The sequence below is a fragment of the Siniperca chuatsi genome, linkage group LG7 (genome assembly GCF_020085105.1).
Source record: "Siniperca chuatsi isolate FFG_IHB_CAS linkage group LG7, ASM2008510v1, whole genome shotgun sequence".
Taxonomy (NCBI): domain Eukaryota; kingdom Metazoa; phylum Chordata; class Actinopteri; order Centrarchiformes; family Sinipercidae; genus Siniperca; species Siniperca chuatsi.
The window spans coordinates 21,132,313-21,155,322 of record NC_058048.1 but is presented as its reverse complement, the minus strand read 5'-3'; the positions used below and the strand labels follow the sequence as shown (position 1 = coordinate 21,155,322).

Sequence of the window (23,010 nt, the reverse complement as noted above, 5' to 3'; positions counted from 1 at the left end):
GTAATTCCTCTGCTTTGTTCGCGTTAAAATAGACCTTACGCTAACTCTACCATAAAAGCAAGATGCTTAGTTTCTTGTTAAATACACACTGTTAACTCTCCTCCCACCCTGCTGTATCAGGAGACCGAGAGAACTGGAGGATAGCATCGCAACCATCTATCTGATCTGTGTCTAGCAGAGAGCCTGGTTAATGGACCGGAGACAGACAGTGACGTCCTCACAGACAGATCCTGTTGTACACACATGGCTGTGCACAAGAGCACGCACACATGAACACACAGAGGCCCCAGACTGAGCTATTGACTTACTGGTACAGACTCAGAAGGTATGTTACATACATCAGCACACCAGAGAGTTGCATGGCTTTGCTTTTAAATGCTACTACAGTAAATGCCTTCAAGTATAAATAATGAAACTTAACTACTTTAGTGATGCAAATTCAATATTTGGCTGCAGGTACAAAAGGGTTGAAAACATGTTTAACTTTTTCAAAATCTAGTGCAAATATATTTTTTAACAACAATTATTAATAAACTCCTATGTAGGGCCCTTGCTACAGTACAGTGTGCTAAATTTATGGATCCAGTACCTTGAACCAGCAGACGGGTGGTGTGGAGCACTTCTCCCTGGTCACTGTAGGCTCGGCATGTGTACGCCCCTCTGTCATCTCTAGTGATGCCAAGGATGGTTAGACTGCCATCATGTACCTGTGGTTACACGCAGGAGAAACAGATAAACATCCGACCGCTGACGCAAAACATTAAAATAATGTGATAAATAATGTGATGAAAACAAAGGGGGACAGAGCTGTTGCCATCAGGGCCCGAAGCTCTGGACCAACTTGCCCGAAGAAATTAGGTTGTCTGAGTCTGCATTTTTATCGGAAAGCATATCCTGATCTTACCTGAGCTGTTTATTTTATTGGTTTTTATGTATTTTATCATTAAGTATGGTATTTTATTTCTTTCTCTCTGAAGCACTTTGTACTTTGTTTTGATAAGTTTATTAATATCTTTATTATTATTATAAACAGCAAGTGCTGCAAGTCATGTTTCAGGTTGACAGTGGTGGAGGAGATATTCAGATTAGTTGACTCAAAAATCAGCACCAATTTTGGTAATTGAATAATCATTGTTATTTTCTAAGCAAAAATGTCCAGACCTCACTGGTTCCAGCTTGTGAATGTGCATATTTGCTAGTTTTCTTAGTAAATTGAATATTTTTGAGTTTGGACTGTTGGTCAGACATAATACGCAATATGAAGACGTCACCTTGGACTCTGGGAAATTGCAATTGGCATTTTTCACTATTTTCTGACATTTTATAAGCTAGAAACACATAATCGATTAATCAAGAAAATAATTGGTAGATTAATTGATACTGAAAACTGTTAGTTGCAGCCATAACTCAGTAAAAGTTAAAGCAGCAATACCACACTACAAAAATTCTCCATTAAAAGTCCTAAATTGAAAACGTTACTTAGTAAAAGTACATTAGAATTATTAGCAAAATGTTCTTAACGTATCAAAAGTAAAAGTACTTAATGCAGAAAATGGCCACTTTGAGTGTTATACTATTATATTATACCATTAGATTATTCTTACTGATGTATTAATGTGTAAGCATTATTTTACTGTTGTAGTTGACTCAGGTAAAGCAGATTTTTAACTACTCATATTTTTTAGGTCTGCACCTAATGATTATTTTCATTATCGATCAATCAGCTGATCATTTTTTTCATGATTAATCAATTAATAGATTAGTCTGTCAGATGTCAGAAAATAGTGAAAAGTGCTCATCACAATGTCCCAGAGCCCAAAGTGACATCTTCCAATTGTTTTGTCCAACCAACAGCCCAAAATGATTTTAAAACAAGGACAAGCAGCAAATTCTCACATTTGAGAAGCTGGAACCATAGATAGTTTGTAGTTGTTGCTTGAAAAATGACCTTTTAACAATTGAACACTTATTAAAAAATTTCTGTCAATCGACTAAATGATGGGGGCACCCCGGTAGCTGACCTTGTCCACCTGAGTCCTCACCGCAGCGGCCTGGGTTCGAAACCGTTGCTGCATGTCATCCCCTCTCTCTCCCCTGCCTTTCCTGTCTCTCTCTACCGTGACTATCAAATAAAGCAGAAATGCCGAAAAATAATCAAATTTAATTATCGACAAATCAATTCAGCTCAAATTTTATATACTGATAAATAAACTGATAGTTTCTCTAACATCAGATTTTAAAAAAGCTTCATATGTTTTGCAAGTAAAATCTTAATTGCTGTCAAATGTAGTGCAGTAAAAAGTACAATATTTGACTCTGAAATGTAGTGGAGTAGAAGCTAAGTGGCATAAAATAGTACAAATACCTCAAATTTGTACTTAAATGGTAAATGTACTTAGTTATAGATACATAACACCCCCCCCCACTCTTGAAGTAAGTTCATGGTGAGAGTCTACTCTAAAGAAAATACATCAAACACTAAAAAGTCATGAATGTGTCATGCTTTAATTAACTCCAGGTCTGATTCCTGCATCTGGTAACCTTGGAAACATCTAACTCTGTGTTGCTGCGTGTCCCTGTGTGCAGCCACTGATGAGAACCAATAAGTGGTGAAGAAACACATTAACCAAACCTAATAGAAACACCCTCATAAATTATGCAACAGGTTGCGAGAGGCTCTGTCCATTCAAGTCACACACAGCTGTAGTCTGTCCATTCATGCAGCTGAGTGGGGAATCTGCTACGCCTGCAGAATTATTCCTATTCATCTGTCTTTCAAATGTTTTATAGCCAAGAGATGCTACTAGTAGATCAATCCAAGCAACATTTAACTTCTGTCAGTCTGCTGGCAAACTGAATCATCATCGCTCAGATTGTCTATCACAAGATAACACTGTGCATCACTGCTGTAACATATGACATGTGGCGTGCTGACAGCTAGAAGTGTCAACTAAACATTGATGTGTTGTGAAGCATCGATTTGAGATTTGGAAAGCCATTTGTATTGATAAAAAAGTTGAAAGCGATTAAAACTGATTAAAATTGCCTTTATATTAATTACATGCTTGCACCGACTACTGTTCTGTTCTTGTTCAGCATCCTTCACATACCAGTAACTTTTACTGAGCGGCTGTCACTTGAGGCTCATGTTATGCCTTAAAAATTAGAGCCTCTCACTGAGATATTGTGTGTTTGATTACTGTTGATTCTTTTATAGAATTCATAAATGTAGAGCTGTAAAGGTAAAATGTAAAAGTTGTGTTCAGACAGAAAGCAAAGCGGATTTTCGCCTCATGGTAACGAACAAATCAGCTAGCAAGTAGCTTGCTCAAACATAAATAAGTAAGCAGCCTGCTCTTTCTCCAACAGTTTACATGACATTGTGCCAAGTAGCACTTTGTTTTAGTTTGTATTTGTAATCCTGGAGGCCAGGGGTCCCAGAAAGTACAATTATGATCTTCCCCCTCACAGACATGTTTACACAGCAGGTGTAACTAAACTTCATGACCCACCACTGCATAGTTTTTTGTTGTTGTCAGGTTTGTTTTGGCAAAATACTGCATAAATGTGCATAAAATTACATTTTTTCAACTTTCAACCCCCCCATTTTTTCACATTGCTGGTCAGTCCTGCATTGCCTGGAAACCCACAATGCCTTGCAAAGCCATTTGTTCGTGTCCCATAAAAAATGAATGTGGGCGAACTTCACGTTGCACCGTGCTCAGTGGGTCTTCACCGTCACATCATTCATGCAAAATTTGACCGCTGGACCACACAGTTCGTGTTGATTGGCCCCAAACATCCAATGTACCAACTACACAGACGTTAGCTGTAAGATAGCTTGCAACGTAGGCACCAACGGTGTGTGTGGGAGTGTGTCTGTGTGTGTGTTTTAGTTTCTACTCAGCCTCTGACCTATCTCAGAGCTTAGAATTTCAGAAAAAAGTCTCTCCTTTTTCCTCTCATCTCTGTATGTTTAGGAAGAAGACTGAACCACGGGATCCGCGCAAATGTTTTGTTTCAACTTGTGCGGACGGCCTGGGCGAGTTTGTGTCAAATGGCATATTACCATTAACTCTGTGTGCAATCACGTCTCCTTTAAAATTCACCTTGCGTTCTGTCTGAACACTGTTCTTTTTTTAATCCTGGGATGCTACGTTGCACTGAATCTATCAAAATCAAATCACTGTTGGATCAAATCATTACACTCCTACAGCACAGGCAGCACATGCAGTAGTGATTGTAGCAGACTTCCAAGACGGTCAAGTTAACAGGATCTGATGATATGCAATGGGCATCAGTCCATTCCAATACTTTCTGTGCCATAGCTGTACTCAGTCCAAGGTGAGGGGGAGAAGATTAAAGAAAAGGAGGAGGAGGAAGTCGGCAGCAGAGGAGGGGGGAAAGAGGACAGAGGAAAGAAGAAGCAGTAGATAAGGTGACGCTGAGATGAAGGCAGAATCTCAATTTCTGTCACATGCACTTCACTGACACATCCAGAGAGACTGATATAAGTCTGCTGTTGTTTTCCTGCTTGCTTTTTCTTTGCTTGTGATTTGACTACTTTGGGAAAGACCCTGATTATCCCACCCTAGGTTTCTGTCCTCTCCTGCAAAAAAGTTTTGTTTAGTATCTTTGTTTTATGATGCTTTTTTTCTGTGCAAATAAATAAAGTAATGAAGTAAAGAGAGGAGGAGGAGGAGGAGGATTCCTCCACCTCTCTAACCCTGTCTGTCACATTCCTGCCTTTCTCCATGACGTCTCCATGGATCTGAGCATGTGGGTGAGCAAATATACCCTCACGCTTGCTCACACACACACACACACACACACACACACACACACACACACTTGGCTCCCTTCTCATCACAAGAAGATATTTTCCCAAGTCTGAGGTTTTTGCTTGAACATACACTTGAAACAGCCAAATGGATGAAGAAAGCTGATAAATGCACTGCTTTTTATATAACGGTGAAGCTAGTGAAGTATGGCATTTGGTTCTCACTAGCAATTTTCATTTTTAGTGTAACATTCATATTAGGACTAATGTAATATTGATGCAGAAGAAGGAGATTAATAATGCATCAGCATGTTGTCTAATCATTTACTGAGTTGACTGGGGGGAGAGATGGTGGGTAAAAAGGGTAAAATGAAAGAAAAAGGGGAAGAGGCCCTGTAACAGACACTCATGTCTGCTCCTGTCACTTCCTGTATCACACAGGCAGCTGTAAAGAGTTGATAGCGCCTGCAGCAGACTGCAATATCAGTGACCTATGAGAATGTGAAGGCATGCATAAAAGGAAGGAGGCATCCACCTTTGAAAAAGTTCCAAAAACAATTACAAGCAGTATAAAGAATGCCCTTCACTGCTCAACAACCTGTTATGTTCAAAGCATTCCAGCAGTTTGTTTTGTAAGGAGCTGCTGTGATTTATTTTTCTGTGTACCTTGACCTCCTTTGCCTACGTCTAATTCCCACTTTTGCAAAGTTTGGCTCCTGACAATCACTAGAGTACCAATGTGAACTTGTTGCATTCAAGTACTCTCTCCAGTTATACATGTAAGTGGTGCTTGTGATAGTATAGTGAGAGCAAGGGAGCAAAGGTTTCTCCACTTGAGAAAAAGTGACATTTGCACCTTTTACTCAAGACGCAACATCATGTGGCTGCAGTGCATCATCGTCTGTTGAAGCTTTTGTGGTTTCTGAGTCATCTATAATGGAAAGGTGTGTTAAATGTGTTTGATTCTGTGCGAGTAACAACAAAAACCTGATGTTTATTGTTGACGGTTTATGACGCTGAGACATTTCGCTGCTATCAAACCACACCGAGGCGGTGCCAGAAATATCTTGTCATGACATCAGACTTTCGACTTTTGGGAGTTTATCCACAGGAATAAATATCTCGCATCACCACACAACAAAGAGGGCTCAGAAATGTGAGGTATGCTGCCAATAGCTGTTCTTAACATTGTTAAAGTGATTCAAGGTGGAGTTCATTTTTACTGAGAAGCAGGAAGAGCCTGACTGACAGTCTTGCCGCTACGACCATTGACTGTCATCATAAATCAATCAAATGTCCGCAACTTTTACTTGTTGTCAACTAAAAACATTTATTCAATATGTTTTAAATGTAAGATATACTCAAATTTAGAATGTATTCTTACCTGTTAACTCAGTAGTGCATGTTTTATTGTTTTTTGGCCTGTGGCATATCATCAACTAATGCCTCAGCACCACAAATATCAAAGACTGAAGCCTGTGACAGAGGTTTTATCACAAAAAAATTGATCTTTTTGCAGCACAACAACAGAACAGACTGATATTAGCCTGAGTGAGATACAGCCCATAACATACTTCCAGTACAGATGGACTCAGTGGATGACACCATCTGTGCACAAACCCTGCTTCTATATTTGTACACAATCAGAAATCTGAATTATGCCCATTATTTATTTTTATTCTTACCGAATATTTTGCGTTGGTTGCGAGCTCCTCCCCCTCCCTCAGCCAGCTGATCATTGGTTTTGGATTTCCCTGGGCAGAGCAGCTAAGCAGAGTGCTTCCCCCTTCCTTCGCCTCCACATACTGTGGCGGTGTCGCTGTAAATGAAGGTGGGGCTGTGGAGAAAGAGAAAATTATGCTATAAAATTTTAATTATGGTGGTTCATGACCACAGACCTGCAAACCTAAGGACATTAGCAAATTTTAGCATGCTAGCACACTAAACTAAGATGGTGAACATGGTAAACATTAGAATGCATGGTACACATGTTAGAATGCTGGTGTTGAGCATTCTGCTCAAAGCAACTCAAGAGCCGTTAGCATGGCTGTTTACTCTTGATCTTGGATTCAATTTACCAACCCCTCTCTTTCTTCTGCTGTTAAAATGGGTAAAATGATGTAAGCAGAAATTACACATCACTTATATTTAATCACATACTTTGAAAAAAGACTTCTGGCCATGGCTGCATTATAAGAACTGGACTCCAAGATGGCGTCCATTTGAATAAAAATTGCTCGTGTGGTCCTGCTTGGACCACAGACTTTACATTGGGATGACATCATGCACATAAAAAAAAAGCCTGGGAACGTTTTACAAATATAAAACCTCTATGGTTTACAAATACAAATTTGACAGTCTGGTGTGCTATGGGAAAATGCTTTTGGGGCCACACGGGATTTTTTTTTGTTGTAGTACGATAGTTGTCCAGTGAGACAAATTGACAGCGAGGCTGACTGGCAGCATTCAAATCTCACATTCATGGTTTGGTCCATTCCCAGTACACGTGAAACAATTGTACATTTAAGGGGTGAGGGAGGATGGTCTCTTAGGAAAATTGGAAGAAGAATACTCTTGGACAGAAGTTGCTCAGACAGCAGGTGATGCCACAGTTTTCGGAAACAGCCAGAAAACCTAAAGAAACCACTTAGTGACATCACTGCGTTTCCACCTGATGTTTCTGAACTTCACTAACAGCCACAAGGGAGCTCTTCGCCACCTACTGCAGGCCAATAAACAGTAGTTTCCTCGGCCAGCTGCTTTCAGTGTTTCAACATAATATTTTAATTATAAATAGTGGTGCTGTGTTTAGTTAAAGAGAAAAAAGGCACCACCATACAAGTGGGTCACTGCTTGCCGCTGGGAGTGCTGCCATGCTTCAGACTGCACACAAGCACCTGGCGTGGAGTAAACAAATCGCCCAATTAGCACATTTAGACATCTGCCTGTCCATACTGCCCTCTCACTCTCTAACACTCATTACATTATATGATACAGTAGATTAATGGAGACTCTAATAAAATGCATGACTGTTTTATGTATCCCGTGTAGATGATGGGTCAGCAGCTACATTAATAGATCATGATGCATCATTTTAGTTATCAAGGGGAAACCTTGTGCAGTTGCTTCACTTTATAGATGCTCATTGGTAGATTTGACCAATCCAAATCATTCAACCACTCATCCTGTACTGCCCATACCTACATCCTCCTCTTACATGGAAGTTCTCAGTGATGGAATGTAAATCTAAGTATCTTTACTCAAGTAATGTACTTAAGTACAATTTCGAGATACCTGGTCCACTACATTTATTTGACAACTTTAGTTACAAGTTACTTTTACATGTTTTTACATAAAAACGTATGTTAAGCTTCTAAAATAAAATTCATTGTTAAAGACCAGTGGATGCCAACCTTTTTGGCTTGTGACTTCTTCTATAAAAGCTGTGTCTAGTTGGGGCCCATTGTCACATTTCAGATGTCTATGAGCTGTTAACAGTAAGAGACATTTCCCCATCAGTATTATTAATGTAATCAGACACATGGACTGATTTTCTGTAGAATGAGTACTTTTACTATTAATACTTTAAATACATTTAGCTGATAATAAGTAGAATTTTAAATGCAGGACTTATTTTTTTAGTATTAGTATTTCTACATTGTGGTGTTGGTACTTTTACTTAACTAAAGGATCTGAGTACTTCTTCCTCCACTGTAAGTGCTATTAATAATTCTAATCCTAATTCAGATTTTTATCAAGGGATCAAGCATCAGTTGACAGGAAATAGGTGGCACACATTGCGTTGACAACAGCAGGTACATTGGTCAACCTGGGAGTTGTTCCTCGCCATCAGGTACAGCTTGTCACAGACGAAGTGTCATGGCTGGGAAACCTGGGAATTGCTCTACAAAAAAAGTAAGTTGAGCATCACATTCTCACCCTACTTACTTCAGCTCTTCATCAATTATATACATTAAAAAATGCTTGAAGATTCTGCACTCCCACTGTTCTTTGTAGACCACACAGCAAATCAGCAGATGGCCTGGATGCTCAGATGCAGGGTTTGGTCAGTTCTTTGAAGGCTTACCTTCGCTGTTATTTGCTCACTAACTCAAGAGTGTGTCTGCATCATTTTATTTCCTCGCTTGGTTTTTCTTTTCTTGTCCATGCTCCTAAGAGAATACAGTTACACAGAGTACACATTTTTCATTGATTTCACATCATGAGCCTCAAACGTGTAATGTGTGTTTCAGTGTAAACTGTTGCAGAGAGAAGAAAGAGGTACTTTCCTCTTCTTATGTCAGCATACTCAAGGTACTCCACAGAATCTGGATTATAATATTGTGTAATTAAGAGAAGAAAAAGACTTCTCACTGACACACTCACATCCTACCTTTCTCTTATGGTGGGATCAGACTGCACTATTGTTGTGTTTTGAGATGGTCACTGTGTTACATTAAGCAATCATAGAGTACACACTATGCCAACCAATCATAGCTTTCCCACTAACTTCACTGTTCCAATGACAACGCCAACAACTTATGTTTAAGCACGTCCATCTTCACTCAGCGGTGAAGGTGGGCTCTGCCTGTTTTTAATTACATTGAACGAACCCGTTGCTGATGTGAGGCATCCATATTTGTTGTTTTCAGGCACTTTCATATTAGTAAGGGCCGAGTATATATATATCAAAATATATCTGAGCTTTCATAAAAGACTTTGTCAGTACAACTCGGAACGGTTGATGTGAACGCTGTTTACAAGTCGCAAACTCGTAATTATGACAACGCCGATGTGACATGAATGCAGCAATAGGCTGTGTCCGAAATGGCCCCCTATTTATTATAAAATGCACAAAATTTGCATTTTTTAATCTAAGTGTCTGAGTGAATACTGAGTGTAAAATATATTTTATAATATTTAATAGTTTATTGATTATGAGATATTGTTATACTTGACGAAGGTTGTCTGGCAACTCAGGGATGCAATCCTAGTGGTTGTTGAAGTGTAATGAAATGTACTCCAGGGTGTGTCAGTACACTGTGACATCACTGTTGGGTGTGGTTACAGGTGCAACAGATAACACTTCTGACCACACCTGTGTTTACAGCTGTGTGAGGAAGAGCGCTCTATGCTCCTCTGGGTCAATGTCATAGAACATGTCGTAGAATATTTCAAATCAAAAAAATCTTGTATGCTAGTGACTTTTGTCAAGATGTCATGAGGCACATCACGATTTTTATGTCCATGTCTGTCGGGTTGGACCATTACTGGGCTGATATTAATAATACAATGCAGATAAATGCCAAATGCATCTTTTTCTTTCTTTTTGGAAAAGAGTGCTTAAGAGTCTATTTGTCCAAGTAGGCCACACATTGGTTCCTATTGGGCTGACATTTGGGCTCATGTGAGTAATTGCGAAGGAAAAAAAAGTCCACTTATGATTGTTCACATGGGCTCCACTTATAGCCACAATGGGCCCATTAAGTGACTGACAAGGACAGACACACATTGGGAATATATAGAGCTGGTGGACAAATGAGCTAGCATTTGGGCCCCAGTTGGGTCAACCAAATGGGTCCTAAATGCCAGCCCATCAGTAACCCAGTGACACTGTAGCAGGGTCTGTGTTTTTTTGTTTCAGTGTAGATGGTTAACTTAAAATCATGTGAAAATGCTGGTGCGCTGGTGCATTTGATCTCTGAAAAGCTTGCTGATGCTTGAAAAGTACAGAGAAGGGAAGGACAGGGGAGACAAGACTAGAGAGGAGCAGGAGGAGGGAGGGCAGAGAGAGAGAGTGGCCTTAGTGTCTTTTTCGGGCACAAGGCCTTGCCATCTGACACCTGCCACTGAGTGGGCACGAATTCCCTGTCCGCTTGGCAGGAAGTTAAGGCCAGCAAACAGGAACCCAAAGGAGGAGTGTATGCAAATACCAACAGCCAAAGGAAATGGGTGCCCTTAGTGTCTGTGTGGAGGCCAGACGAAAATGGCACCTGCTTCCCTCACAGACACCCATTTAGAGGACAACAGTAGCATAAAGTCTTCATATGAATTCCCTTTTTGGATATCTAGACTCTGGAACAACTGCTGCTTTTGGTATTTCCATGAATGTCTGTCCTTAAATTCAAATGACAGCCCCAGAAAAACAAAATATTTGTACCAGTTAAACACATCTACCCCAAACACATGAATGTATGTAGTTCAGGCTTACTGCATCTCTATAGCTAGACACATTACATACATGAGATCATGTAAAATGCCATCACTTAATATGCCAAATACATATGACATTCAGGGATATTATTAGTTCTGCTACAGCCCAAAGAGCTCAGTTTCTGTTGAAAGGCCTGACAGGAGTAGAGAGCAGCAGAAGAGGGAGGGAGGGAGCAGTTGAAGTTAAGAGTGAATACTGATGAGGCAAGCTACAGAGATGCAGTATGCCTACACAACAAAACATTGATACACACACATACACCCACAGACGTTCACAAACTCCAAACATCACGAGAGTGTGCAGGTGACAGCAGTGTATGACCTATTCACTCTTCAACTACAACCAGCAGACAGAGACATTTAGCAACATACAAACACACACAATGAGATGCTCTCATGTCAATGTTGATGTAATGCACTATACACAGAACACAGTGCAGAAAGTAATTTGCAATGTTGTGGTGTACTAACACACCCCGACACACAAATACACACAAAAGAAAACATTATGTTCTGCATTGATAATAAGCATTTAAACAGATCAGCATTTTTCATTCCAAAGTGATTATGCCACGCAATGGACTTTATAAATGGTTCTTTACACAGTATTTCGCATATAGAGCATTGTAATCATTATTCAAATACTCTTGTAAAACATATGCATGATCAAATTGAATATGCATGAGTTTCACACAGCACTCATAAGCGCCAAAAATATACATGTGAATGAGCTTGACAGTACTTTGCTTGCAAAGTCTCGCTCTAACAACACAGAGGATTACAGCTTTCTAAAGTTAGAGACCTGTGAAGCTTTAATACAAGAAAATCACCACTTTCTGACCTGAACTTTTCTTTTCAAACACCTGTTTAGGAGATATTCACCCACTCATATTAACCAGTTACAGAAAAGCCAACTAAGAAATACAAGGAATGCAATAATACTACATGAATTCACTGCATTTACTTTACTGCATCTTTGCTGCATCGTGCACCTGCAAACAGCATTTATTCAGTAACATCTACTGCAAAACATATGAAGCAGCTTAATATAATTTCTGTCTAAAAAGCATTCCTCACATGAAACAGATACAGGGCTTAAAAAACCACAAAGGCATCATTGTCTCTGTAGTCTCTGGTGCTCTGCAACAATGTGAAGACACACTTCACATAGGATTCTCTAAGCCACTGGGGCATTCCTGGGAAATGCAAAGGTGCGGATTTTTATTCCGCCTGGTCATCAGTTTGATAGCTCTCAGACTATCACAGCCGGAACCGTCTTAAACAGACCACAATCAATTCTCTTCTAACCAGCCTCTCATCCCTTTTTACCCAGGGTCTTTTGAAGATGAGCTGCAGGAATAATCTAAAACTAACGGCCACTCATTGAAATGTGCCTGGTAAAAACCTAGGAAACCATAAACCATCACCAACAGACAACTGGACCAGGGAGTCAACCCACAGAGGAACGAGTGTGCTGTTTGTAGCGCTGCAACTTATGATTAGTTTCTTTATTTTTCTTAATTTTCTTTTACTAGAAAAAGATAAGTAAAAAAAAAGGACACTGTTCAACCAAAGAGAAAAGGAGCACATTAGGGGGCGTGTCACTATAGTTTGCTCACCAAAATGCCCATCAGAATGCCCTTTTTAATCAGTCCTTTCACTTTCTATGCTAAGCACAGGGGAGTATTATTTTAAATATTTGTTAATTTAAACATTTAAAGCAAAGGGAAGTAAAATAATTGACTAAATACATATTTTTCTATAAAAAAGGCAGGAAATAGCGATCATAATTTCCAACTTCAAATGTCTTGTTTTGTCCAACTGCCTGTCCGAAACCCACAGATATTCAATTTATAATGATTTACAAAATAAGAAAGCAGCAAAATCTCACATTTGAGAAGCTGGAACCACTAAATGTTTAACGTTTTTGCTTTAAAAAAAAAAGACAGAAACGATTAATCAATCATCAAAATAGTTGCCAATTACTTTTCTGTCAGCCGACTAATCAATTAATTGACTCATCATTTCAGCTGACAATGACACCCACTGACACTGACTCTCATACCCCCCCAACCCCCCCTTATAGTACAGTATACTCATACTGTAAACTTGCACATTCCCATGGAATTATTTTGCACATTGTAGATCCCTGCACAAACTAAGTCATATTGTACATATTCATTGTTATTTCTCATATATATCTTATTGTCAATTTTATATTTTATATTTATTATTCTTGACCTGCAGTACTTGCTTTACCTTTCTTTATATTTCTACTATGTTTATTGTTTTGCACCAAAATACCAAAACAAATTCCTTGTATGTGTGAATAAAGCTGATTCTGATCGTACTTTTGACCTTGACAGGATCGAGGCGTGGTGTTCAAATTGTCCTCTAGAAAATATTAGTTTATTACATATGGAGCTTAAGTGTATGACGCAGGTTTTCTATTTTATTTTCCATTTACACCCACAAACACATATGTTCCCATGTCAGAGAGCAGGCACCGTGGGCACTTGGCAGGTGACTCACCATTGACTGTGAGGTGCACCCAGCTGCCGTTGTGGAAGGTGTCGTACTGTCTCTCCAGCATCAGGACCCTGCACTCATACCAGCCCTGGTCCTCAGAGCGCACTGGGTCAATCTGTAGGGAGGCTTTCTCATGCAGAGAGGCTCTACCTGGAGACAGAGAGAACAAAAAAACACCAGAATTAACCACTTCAACACTGTGCATTTGTCTTTTTCTGCTTTTAAAAATACCTGCGTGCTCTTTTCCAATCAATGGTCGGCTTCTACACTTAAACTCACACCTAGTAGCTTTGCTGGTCACAACAGAGATCCATCAAAACAGCTGGGGGTTAAGTGCTTTCCTTCAACCTTTTTTTCTTGCAGCATAAAACAGATTTCCTTTTGCATCAAAAGCAGCCTCCAAGTCACGGTGTAATATCTATTAGCAGGAACTATATGCTAAAAATACTTTTGTTTGTGTTTTAAAGAGATTAAAAAGACAAATAAAATATATTCTTCCAGTGAGTACTGTACGTTATTAGGATTAAGTGCAACATTATATGAATCTCTGCTTCTCCTTTTCTCTGCAAGGGCTCCATAAATTCAGACTTTGAACTACAAGTTCTTAAAATAAGCACAAGTACAAGCCTATTTTGATGCACACATACAAAGTCCAAGTCGGGTGTGACAAACAAATTCATTCTTTAGTTCTTTTTTTTACCTGCTTCTTCCTGTTCAGGGAGTACAACAGTCTGGAGCCTTTCCAAGCCCTGGATGGAAGGCAGGAAAACACCCTGGACAGGTTGCCAGTCTCTCACAGAGTTAACAGAGACAGACATCGCTAACACTTACTGTACAGTCATACCCACGGGCAATTTAGAGCCTTCAATCAGGCGGACTTCCAAGTCTTTGGACAGTTGGAGGAAATACAAATGGATATAAAGAACAAGCAGACTCTAGATACCACCCAAACTCACAGGATTATTAGTAAAATAATTCTGTTTGTAGATTTAAAAGAATAGTTTTGACATTTTGGGAAATACGCTTGTTTGCTTTTTTACCAAGCGTTAGATGAGAAGATCGATACCACTCTCAAATCTGTAGAGTAAATATGAAGCTACAGCCAGGAGATGGTTAGCTTAGCATAAGGCTGGAAACAGGGGGGGACAGCTACCCTGGCTTTGTCTGAAGGATTTTGTTTGTTTATACAAAACCCGAAAACAGGAGTGCAGGACTATTTCTTGACCGTGCGGAGCGCCTTTCTGTAACGAGACACAACATGTTAATTAGTGAGCTTTAGAGGTGTTGGGAAGCAGATTTTGCTGTCTGTGGACAGAGCCAGTCTAGCTGTTTCCCTATGCTTCCAGTCTTTATGCTAAGCTTACATTAAGCTAAGCGTAACGTGTAACGTGTGATGTGAGAGTGATATCGATCTCATCTAACTTTCAGCAAGAAAACACATATTTATTCCTCAAAATGTTGAACTATTCCTTTAACAGATTAAACATCACAATATTTAAACATAAATGAACAACCATCTGGCTTGAAAACATACCAGCTACCCTCCAGTATTAGCATACCTTAAGCTGAATTAAAATAGAGTATTTGGTGTCACTAGTAAAAAAGACCAGCCTTCCACTGCAAAGAAATCATCTATTTCTTATAAAACTTCTCCTTCCCCAACTCTTTTTTTCTTCAAGGCTGAGGATAAATTGGAATTCTGAAAGTAGGAAATCACAAGGGATGAGAGAAGTTCAGAAAACCAGGCATGGTGAAATCTTCAGCTGCTAAGCTGTCTTTCTTCAAGCCTCCAGCCCGCTGCTCACATGGCTGCCTCTGACAGCCCAACAGACTAAAACATTCGCTTCTGCTCTGTCTGACGAGTGTTTTCAGATGGAGCATTTTTCCAAACTTTGATGTGTAGATGTACTGTAAGCACTGTTTCCTGTTACTTCAGACTGAGTGTAAGGCAAATATATTGACGTTGAGGGCGGGCTGAATTGCTCTACTAGCACAGTATATAAATGCAATAGATAGATACCCCAACTCTGGGATTGCTGCCATAGTTGGGGTAGAAAACTGACAGGGTTTTTTGTTAGCAGAAAATCAATACAGCAAAGAGGAAGAGAGAAGAGTGGGGACTGCAGTCTTGCAGTAAAAGGGTAGCTTGTCTTTAAAAAGTCATGTCTATTTTTGCCTGGGCATTGAAGTGCTGAGTGGGGCAGGTGGTGGCGTGAAGGGTAGGGATCAACCTCAGCTCCCATTTGTCAAAGAGTGAGAGGGTGCTGCTGTAAACAGAGTTAACAGCACTGTATCCACGTCAGGACTGGCCCCCTGGGCATACACCACTTATATAGTACAGGGTTATGTCTACTGTGAAAACAGACGAGCTAACACCTTGTTCAGATCGCAAGCTTTGTCAGATAGGAAAGCTTTGAAGAGGAAACACTAAAGATCCAAAGTGACAAAGTTGGCAGACACACTGAGGTACACTAAAAAAACATCATAAAGCCCCAAAGAGCTGCGATTACAAAAAGGAAAAAATATAGCTGGATGTATAACTTTTGATTAAATTAGCACGATCATAAATACAGTTAACTATAACCACTAAAGTTACCTGAAAGTAATAACATTTCAAAATTTAAGTCTTATTTTCATCAATTCTGACTAATATACCTCTTTCACAGCATAAATTTTGACTTGTTCTATCCACTTATTATATCAATTTAAATGTCCAAAACAACTCCCTGCTTCACTCATTTATAACTCCATACACAATACACACACTCAGTACTATACTCTATAGTGAGCAGTAAACTGAGATTTCGGACACTTATCCTTATCATTTTGCCTCATTACTGACAGGTGTAGCGTTCACAAATATGACACATTGCATTGTGGGATTGTTAGCAGAAATTAGTGTACATGCCATGAACATCACTTTTTTCCTGTTCCATTGTGTGAATTTTTGAGGGCACTTCAGACACCCAAATAAAATGGTGGACACTAAGTATAGTGCACTTTATGCAGCATTCACATCATTGTTCAGACCATAATTACAATCAACCAAGTCAGAATAAACGCTTAAGTCAGTCCTCCTAATTTTAATTGTCGGAGATATCGGAAACGTCTGACAGCTGTCTCCCACTTGGTGAAAAGAACTACAAAAGTGTCAACAAACCTGTGGAAAAATGGCTGCAAATTAAGCCACCATCGCTGGCAGATGTGCTCACAAAAAGAGTCCATTTGAACGCCCCTCTTGTGATATTCACAACCTCGGAAGTGGAAATTTTCTGAAATCTCTGAGTCCACAAGTTGTGACGTGTTTTCTGATGTTTTCAGAAATGGCGGAGGCTATGGAAGTAAATTTTTCGGTGGATGTTAAGTTAATATATTGTAAAGTAAGTCAACATTTCTTGGAAAGAAGCAAAAAATGACAAGAGAACAACAACAAGTCTTTTGGTGTCAATGTTGCCGTTGCCAAGCATATCGTGTACACGACTTCCCATGTCGTAACCACAAGCTCACAAGTTCCATCTGAAGGCAGCAATACACTGACATATAAGCCAATATTAACACTAACACAATCTATTTAGCTAATTTAAAAAGAGCTATACACTATATTGCTCTTTTTAAATTATATTTTATTTATTTGATTTTTATTATTTATTATTATTATTTATAGCATTATTTTAGTAGTATTTATATTGTATTATATTATATTATTTATTATTATTATGTATTTATTTTTTATTATTATTTATTATTATTATGTATTATTTATTTTATTTTTATTTTATTAACTATATTTTATTTAGATAGTGATGGAGTGATCGAGGTTTTGCAGATTGATTTGTTGACACTTTTCTTGTTCTTTTTGCCAACTGGGAGGTATTGCATTTTTAGAGTCATGCTAACCACTGATTACATGCTAACGTGCTACTTTGCAAGCAACTCAATTCTAGAGGAAAAGACAAATGACAAAGCCTCAAAAATACTTTATTCTATATGTTCACATACTCATTCACTCCCTCCCTTTTAATAGTAAGAAAACAAAGTAGTATTTTACATCAATATCCTGTAGCCTACTGTGTACATGTAGGGAAAGTAGAGCTCCTAAGAGGACAATACTGTCTTACATATTCTGTATCCATATTATTCTTGTCCAGGCTCCAGCTAAAGCTAGTGCTAAGAGAGACATGATTTAGTTCTCCAACAGCTTGTCCCAAAGCGGCACAATCTGACACTAAAATTTCACAAGCTGCACATCTGAATTATTGATTGTCATTGCTTGAGTGGGCACAAAAATAGATGTTTTTAAATCTTGTAATTTCCATATAGCTGCAGGACAAACTGGCAAAATGATCCAGGATCCAGATTTTAGTCTGCAAGGAGATAAGTACAATTTCTCATTTAGCAGTGAATTAGACAGGGAAAACAAACAGATGTAAAGAGGGAAAAAATCATACCTTCGCTTTGAGGAATCTTGAATTACATATTAAAATGAATATATTGTAGGTCTCTTAACAATTAGCAAGACTCGAAACTGAACAATTGTAAGGTTCACTGACCCAGATTAAATGATTGACCCATAGATGGATTTACTGTCACTAAAATCTGAACTCTGCACTACTCTGCAATATTTGGACTTGTCCATACTGTAAATACAGTATTCATGGATAATCTACTCTGTTTTGGTAGCAGCTGTGTGATGGAATAATATCACATTTGGTCTATTCACCAATTGTATTCATATTGAGTGATAATACATGGGAATGGTCCAAATGAGCTCTGAGACCGCATGGCCCCAAAGAGCATCTCGTAAACTACAGTCCAGGGTCATTATCACACTGTCACCATGCACATGCAATCCCCAGAACGAACTTTAATCTATGTAATGAGACTGGCCTTATTCATGTCGCATCTGTTCACTGGTAATTCCTCAACAGTGGACTTGATGCCACATGGCCCACTAGAGCCCAAGTGAGCACAGTGGAGTGTGATGCTGTTTGAAAAGCACCGTTCGTTCATACGCTGCTGCTGGTCAGGAGGTTACAGTAAACAATGAAACGCTCCAGCAGCTGCAGTAGCCACTACAAAACAAAAAGGAGGGTTCCCCAGAGAGTGAGTCACTGCCATTAAGTTTTCTTTGCAGTGATGACCCTGCTTGAAAAGCCCACATGGAGGAATTTCAATAAATTCAATATTATTTACATAATTTTCAATCTATTCATATAAATGAAAAAACTGACAAATCTGTTATGTCCACATTTAGGACACTCACACTAGGGAGATGAATCCTCCAGCTTTTCAACAAGCCGTGCTTTGCCTTTATTTCACAGCACATTACCAGGTCAGGCAGGGGTTTCGTACTTGGTAAAGAGGTGGGAACAGGAAGGGATAATGCTGACCCCGTTCTGACAGCTCGCTTGTCGCAGACACTGAAGCAACATCAGAAGAACCAATTTCCTGCTGCAAATAATCTGTGTGAAGGCAGTGGCAAACATTTACATATTGTCTAAGCCAGGAGAGGGAGATTTTAAGGTTGTGTGATGCTGTGATGAATGTGAAGCAAAACATATTTAGGGTTATCATATATATAATAAACATTTTTATATTTTTATATATTAACAATGGATCAAATGTGAAAGGGGTCGCTCATCGTGACGAATCTACAAAGAATTATCACCCAACTCTGCAGCTCGCTTCAACTCTGTGGCGCTTTATAGCATCTTTCAGTTCGTTGTTTTGGTTTTATGGCCCGCAACTTTACTGTTTTGGTTCAATTTCACTGCTCTCATAGCATCACTTTTGGCCACAACAGGCAGCTGTTTTCAGCGAAAAAGCTCTAAAAACCCACTTTACACTGCCCCGCATTAAACAGCAGAGAAACAAAGTTAGGGACTACCTGGTGAACAAAGTGGAGCATTTAGCAGCTAAAGAGTCAGATATTTCTCTCAGGAGTTGGTTGAGACCAAAAACAGAGCTAAAAGAGAGTGAATATTGGACTTAAATTCACCAGGTGGTGAGAAACATGACTCCAAATTAATGCTAATGTTGCTCCATATCTGCAGGTTGCTTAAATTAACAAATTTCACCATATCAACTTCAAAGGACATAATACACTCCATTGGCAGTTTATTAGGTACACGTAGCTAAAACCAATGCAGTCTAATACAACAGTCCAGCAATAAATCATATCTTCATGAAGGGTATAATGTTCTGTTTTTGTTGAAACTGTTTTAGAGAGGTGTTGATCCAACTTCATGGTCATTTTGGAGGCTGCAGTTTGTGCTGCTGAATTGTATTGCGTTATACTGAAAGATATTTCTATTATTTTTTCCACCCCATTTATATCACTGATGGTAGGCTAACTAACAGAAACACATCTCTGGAAACTGAGTGTATGTCAGTGCTGTGTTTACAGTATGTTTTCTGTGTTTTAACAATCAGTTAATGCAGGTTTAATGAATGCTTTAAGTCATTTTCCAATTGAATGCTGTTAATTTGTTGGTTGTAGCTTCATAAAAGCTAAGATTTTCATACTTTATTTTCATTAGATTACTTTTCTTTGGAAAAACCCCAGTCTATATGTACAGCATGTAGGGTTTTTTAATATACTGTATTGACTCTATAATATATATGTGCTCTGTGCTGCATTATCACTAGAGTGTGTAGGAAAGAATGTATGTATAATGCCGTCGTAAATTGCTGAGACACACTTATTTCCCTCTATGCACTCAGAGGCAGCAGATGCCCCTGCACGGCCTTGAACGGCATGTTAGAACAGAAAGAAGTGCAGTTCAAGAACAAGAATGGTTTGCAAATGTGGCCAAGTCTTTCTCTTAGTACTTAAAGGCCTCAGTGTACTGTACCATGCCTTAAACTTAAAGCCCAAACAACTGACATGCCATTCTGAGGGAAAACACACTGGATCACGCTAAAATTGCAGGTCAATCTTCTCAATGAGAACTGCAATGTATTTAACTGGTTGTCAGAAATGGCTCTGCTTTCAGCCAGAAGCTCATGATTGGGTCTGCAGCAGTGTTGGGAAATCTATATACTGTACAACAGAATATTTTACAGAATGATTATAGTTATGCAGGCCCCTTAAAGCTAAAATCTGTAATGTTTTTGAACTAATGTATCATTACTACATCCATCAGTTTGATGGACTCACAAAGGTAGATTCACCATAGGTTGAGACACGCGTCATACTCTGAAATAGGGGAAATATAGGTCAGGTAACTGACCATGCCTGGTTGATAATACCGATGCCATCTAACTTTAGTAAATAATATGTGTTTATGTATTAAGGTGAAACAGCTTCAACACAAAATGATATGCTCTGTTATCGTTTATGTAGTTTAAAGGAATAGTTTGACATTTTGGGAAACATATATAATTGTTTTTTTTATTTTTGTTTTTTTTTGCTGAGAACCACTCTCATGTCTGTATGGTATATATGAAGCTACAACCAGAAAACAGTTAGCTTAGCTTTGAATAAAGACAGGAAACATAGGGAAACAACTAGCGTGGCTCTGTTCAAATGTAACAAAATCCACCTACTAGCACCTCTAAAGGTCACAAATTAACACGTTATTTCTAGTTTGTTTAATTTGGACAATTTCTTGGCCAGGTGCAGTGTATTAAAGTCAACATGAAGTTTCCAGGCAACCAGCGGACACTCCAGGAAGTTACTAGACTCAGTGTATTTTTTACACTTGGTTTTTGTACAGATTAAACAAACAAGTAACGTGTTAATCAGCGAGCTTTAGACGTGCTGGTAGGCGGATTTTCAAGCCAGGCTTGCTGTTTCCCCGTTTCTAGTCTTAATGCTAAAATAAGCTAATCTGCTGCTGGCTATAGCTTCATATTTACCGTACAGACATGAAAGTGATATCAAACTTCTAATCTACCTCTTGGCAAGAAAGCGAAATAGCGTATTTCCAAAAAAATGTCAAACTACTCCTTTAAATATGTAAAGTATTACGTAGTGTAAGTGTAGCGTTGGAGTATGTGGATTATATGTGTTTTAGTCCCCCTTTGTGTGTGATGTCATGACGTCCTTCTATCTTTTATGGTCACTGTTTATCATTGTGTACTGAAACTGTTGTCAACTTTGTATCTGCTGCAGTTTTAACAAGACAAAGTCCTGTGGATTTACTGTGCTTGGCACCTAAAAAGATCTTGATCCTTATTCATCCCAAGATGCATCCACATGCTCATTAATTCAAAAGTTTTAAAAATGTAATCTGTTACAGATAAAACAGACTTTTCACAATGTCTCTGTATTCTTTCAGAGCAGGATTACTTTGCTCTGATTTAGCCATATCTACAGACATCTTACCAGTGTACTCTGGATCCACATGAGGAGGGTAGAAGCGGAAGTTGATGAAGAAGGGAATAGGCACTCCAAACTTGAACCACTCCACCACATAGGGAGACTGCTGGCCGTCCAGGGGAGGGGACACGGCACACCCCAGGATCACGCTCTCTCCAGCGCGCGCCGTCACAAACCGGGGCTCCTCTCTCACTCCGTGGGCACCTGAGAGGAAGAAGAAGAAGAAGAAGAAGAAGCAGCATTTACTCCAAACAAGGAATTTTAATATTTTTCTCATCTGGGCTGAAGTCTGACAGACAAGAGAACAAGGTGCAGGCATATTCTTCTGCACACAATTCCTGCAGACGAAGCAGAAAAGTCTAATGCATCCTAGTCATCTAAGACTAATTTACAAACAATAATTGGGAAACAATTAAAGACGATCATCTAAACTACTGCACAATGGATTAAAACTACACTTTGCTCATGGCCTACATTGAGATTCAGATTCTGAGTGGTCACCATGCACATGGGTAAACCCTCTCCCTTTCATTACCCTTCCACAGAATGGCCAATCATCATCTGTCACCTGCATCTGTTGGTGAGTGTTTTGTGGTTGTGCCATACTGTACTATAAATGAGCTGCCAAGGGGTTCCATTGATCATAGCTGGCTGCTGCTCAGATAAGCTTTACTATGAGCACCACCAGGCCTGGCGTTTAGCCATGAGTGTCCAGGCACGCTGCCGAGAGTTGACCTATCAGATGACTGAAAGGTCGGCATACCTGCCTCAGCAGAACACTCACTCTGGGAATGGATTTTCTCCAGCTGCCACCCCCGCTTTCATTGAACCAGCTGTATCTCCACCGTCAGAGCAAGCATGACTACCCGCCCTCGCCCAGGGGGAAAATTGCTTCAGGGATCAAGAGACATGCTGACGTATCACTCCAGAGAATCACCCGCTGAATAACTTAACACTTTCATTAGCAGCATCATTTGCATTAGCAGGGGCTAATTTTTTACAAGAAGAACAAATACACTGGGACTTGGAGGTATTATGGGCTCAAGCAGCACTGGTGTTTCTATCTGTAATTATGTTTCCCTGCTCCATGTTGAAATGAAAATGTTATATGACCTTCGAGCACTGTGCCTTTTCAGCTTTGCACACTGGAATTAAAACCCAAATA

General features: G+C 39.3%; 1 protein-coding gene across 5 annotated transcripts in view; it reads right to left on the bottom strand.

Moving 5' to 3' along the window:
* igsf9ba (immunoglobulin superfamily, member 9Ba) overlaps positions 1-23,010 on the bottom strand; it is a 72,774-nt gene that overhangs the window by 30,801 nt on the left and 18,963 nt on the right. For all 5 annotated transcript variants that reach the window (XM_044202143.1, XM_044202145.1, XM_044202146.1 and 2 more), the window contains exons 2-5: positions 21,852-22,049; positions 13,526-13,672; positions 6,466-6,617; positions 590-707 (exon numbers count right to left, since the gene is read on the bottom strand). In XM_044202143.1, coding sequence (XP_044058078.1) covers positions 590-707; positions 6,466-6,617; positions 13,526-13,672; positions 21,852-22,049 — 615 coding nt within the window. The remainder of the gene's footprint in view (positions 1-589; positions 708-6,465; positions 6,618-13,525; positions 13,673-21,851; positions 22,050-23,010) is intronic.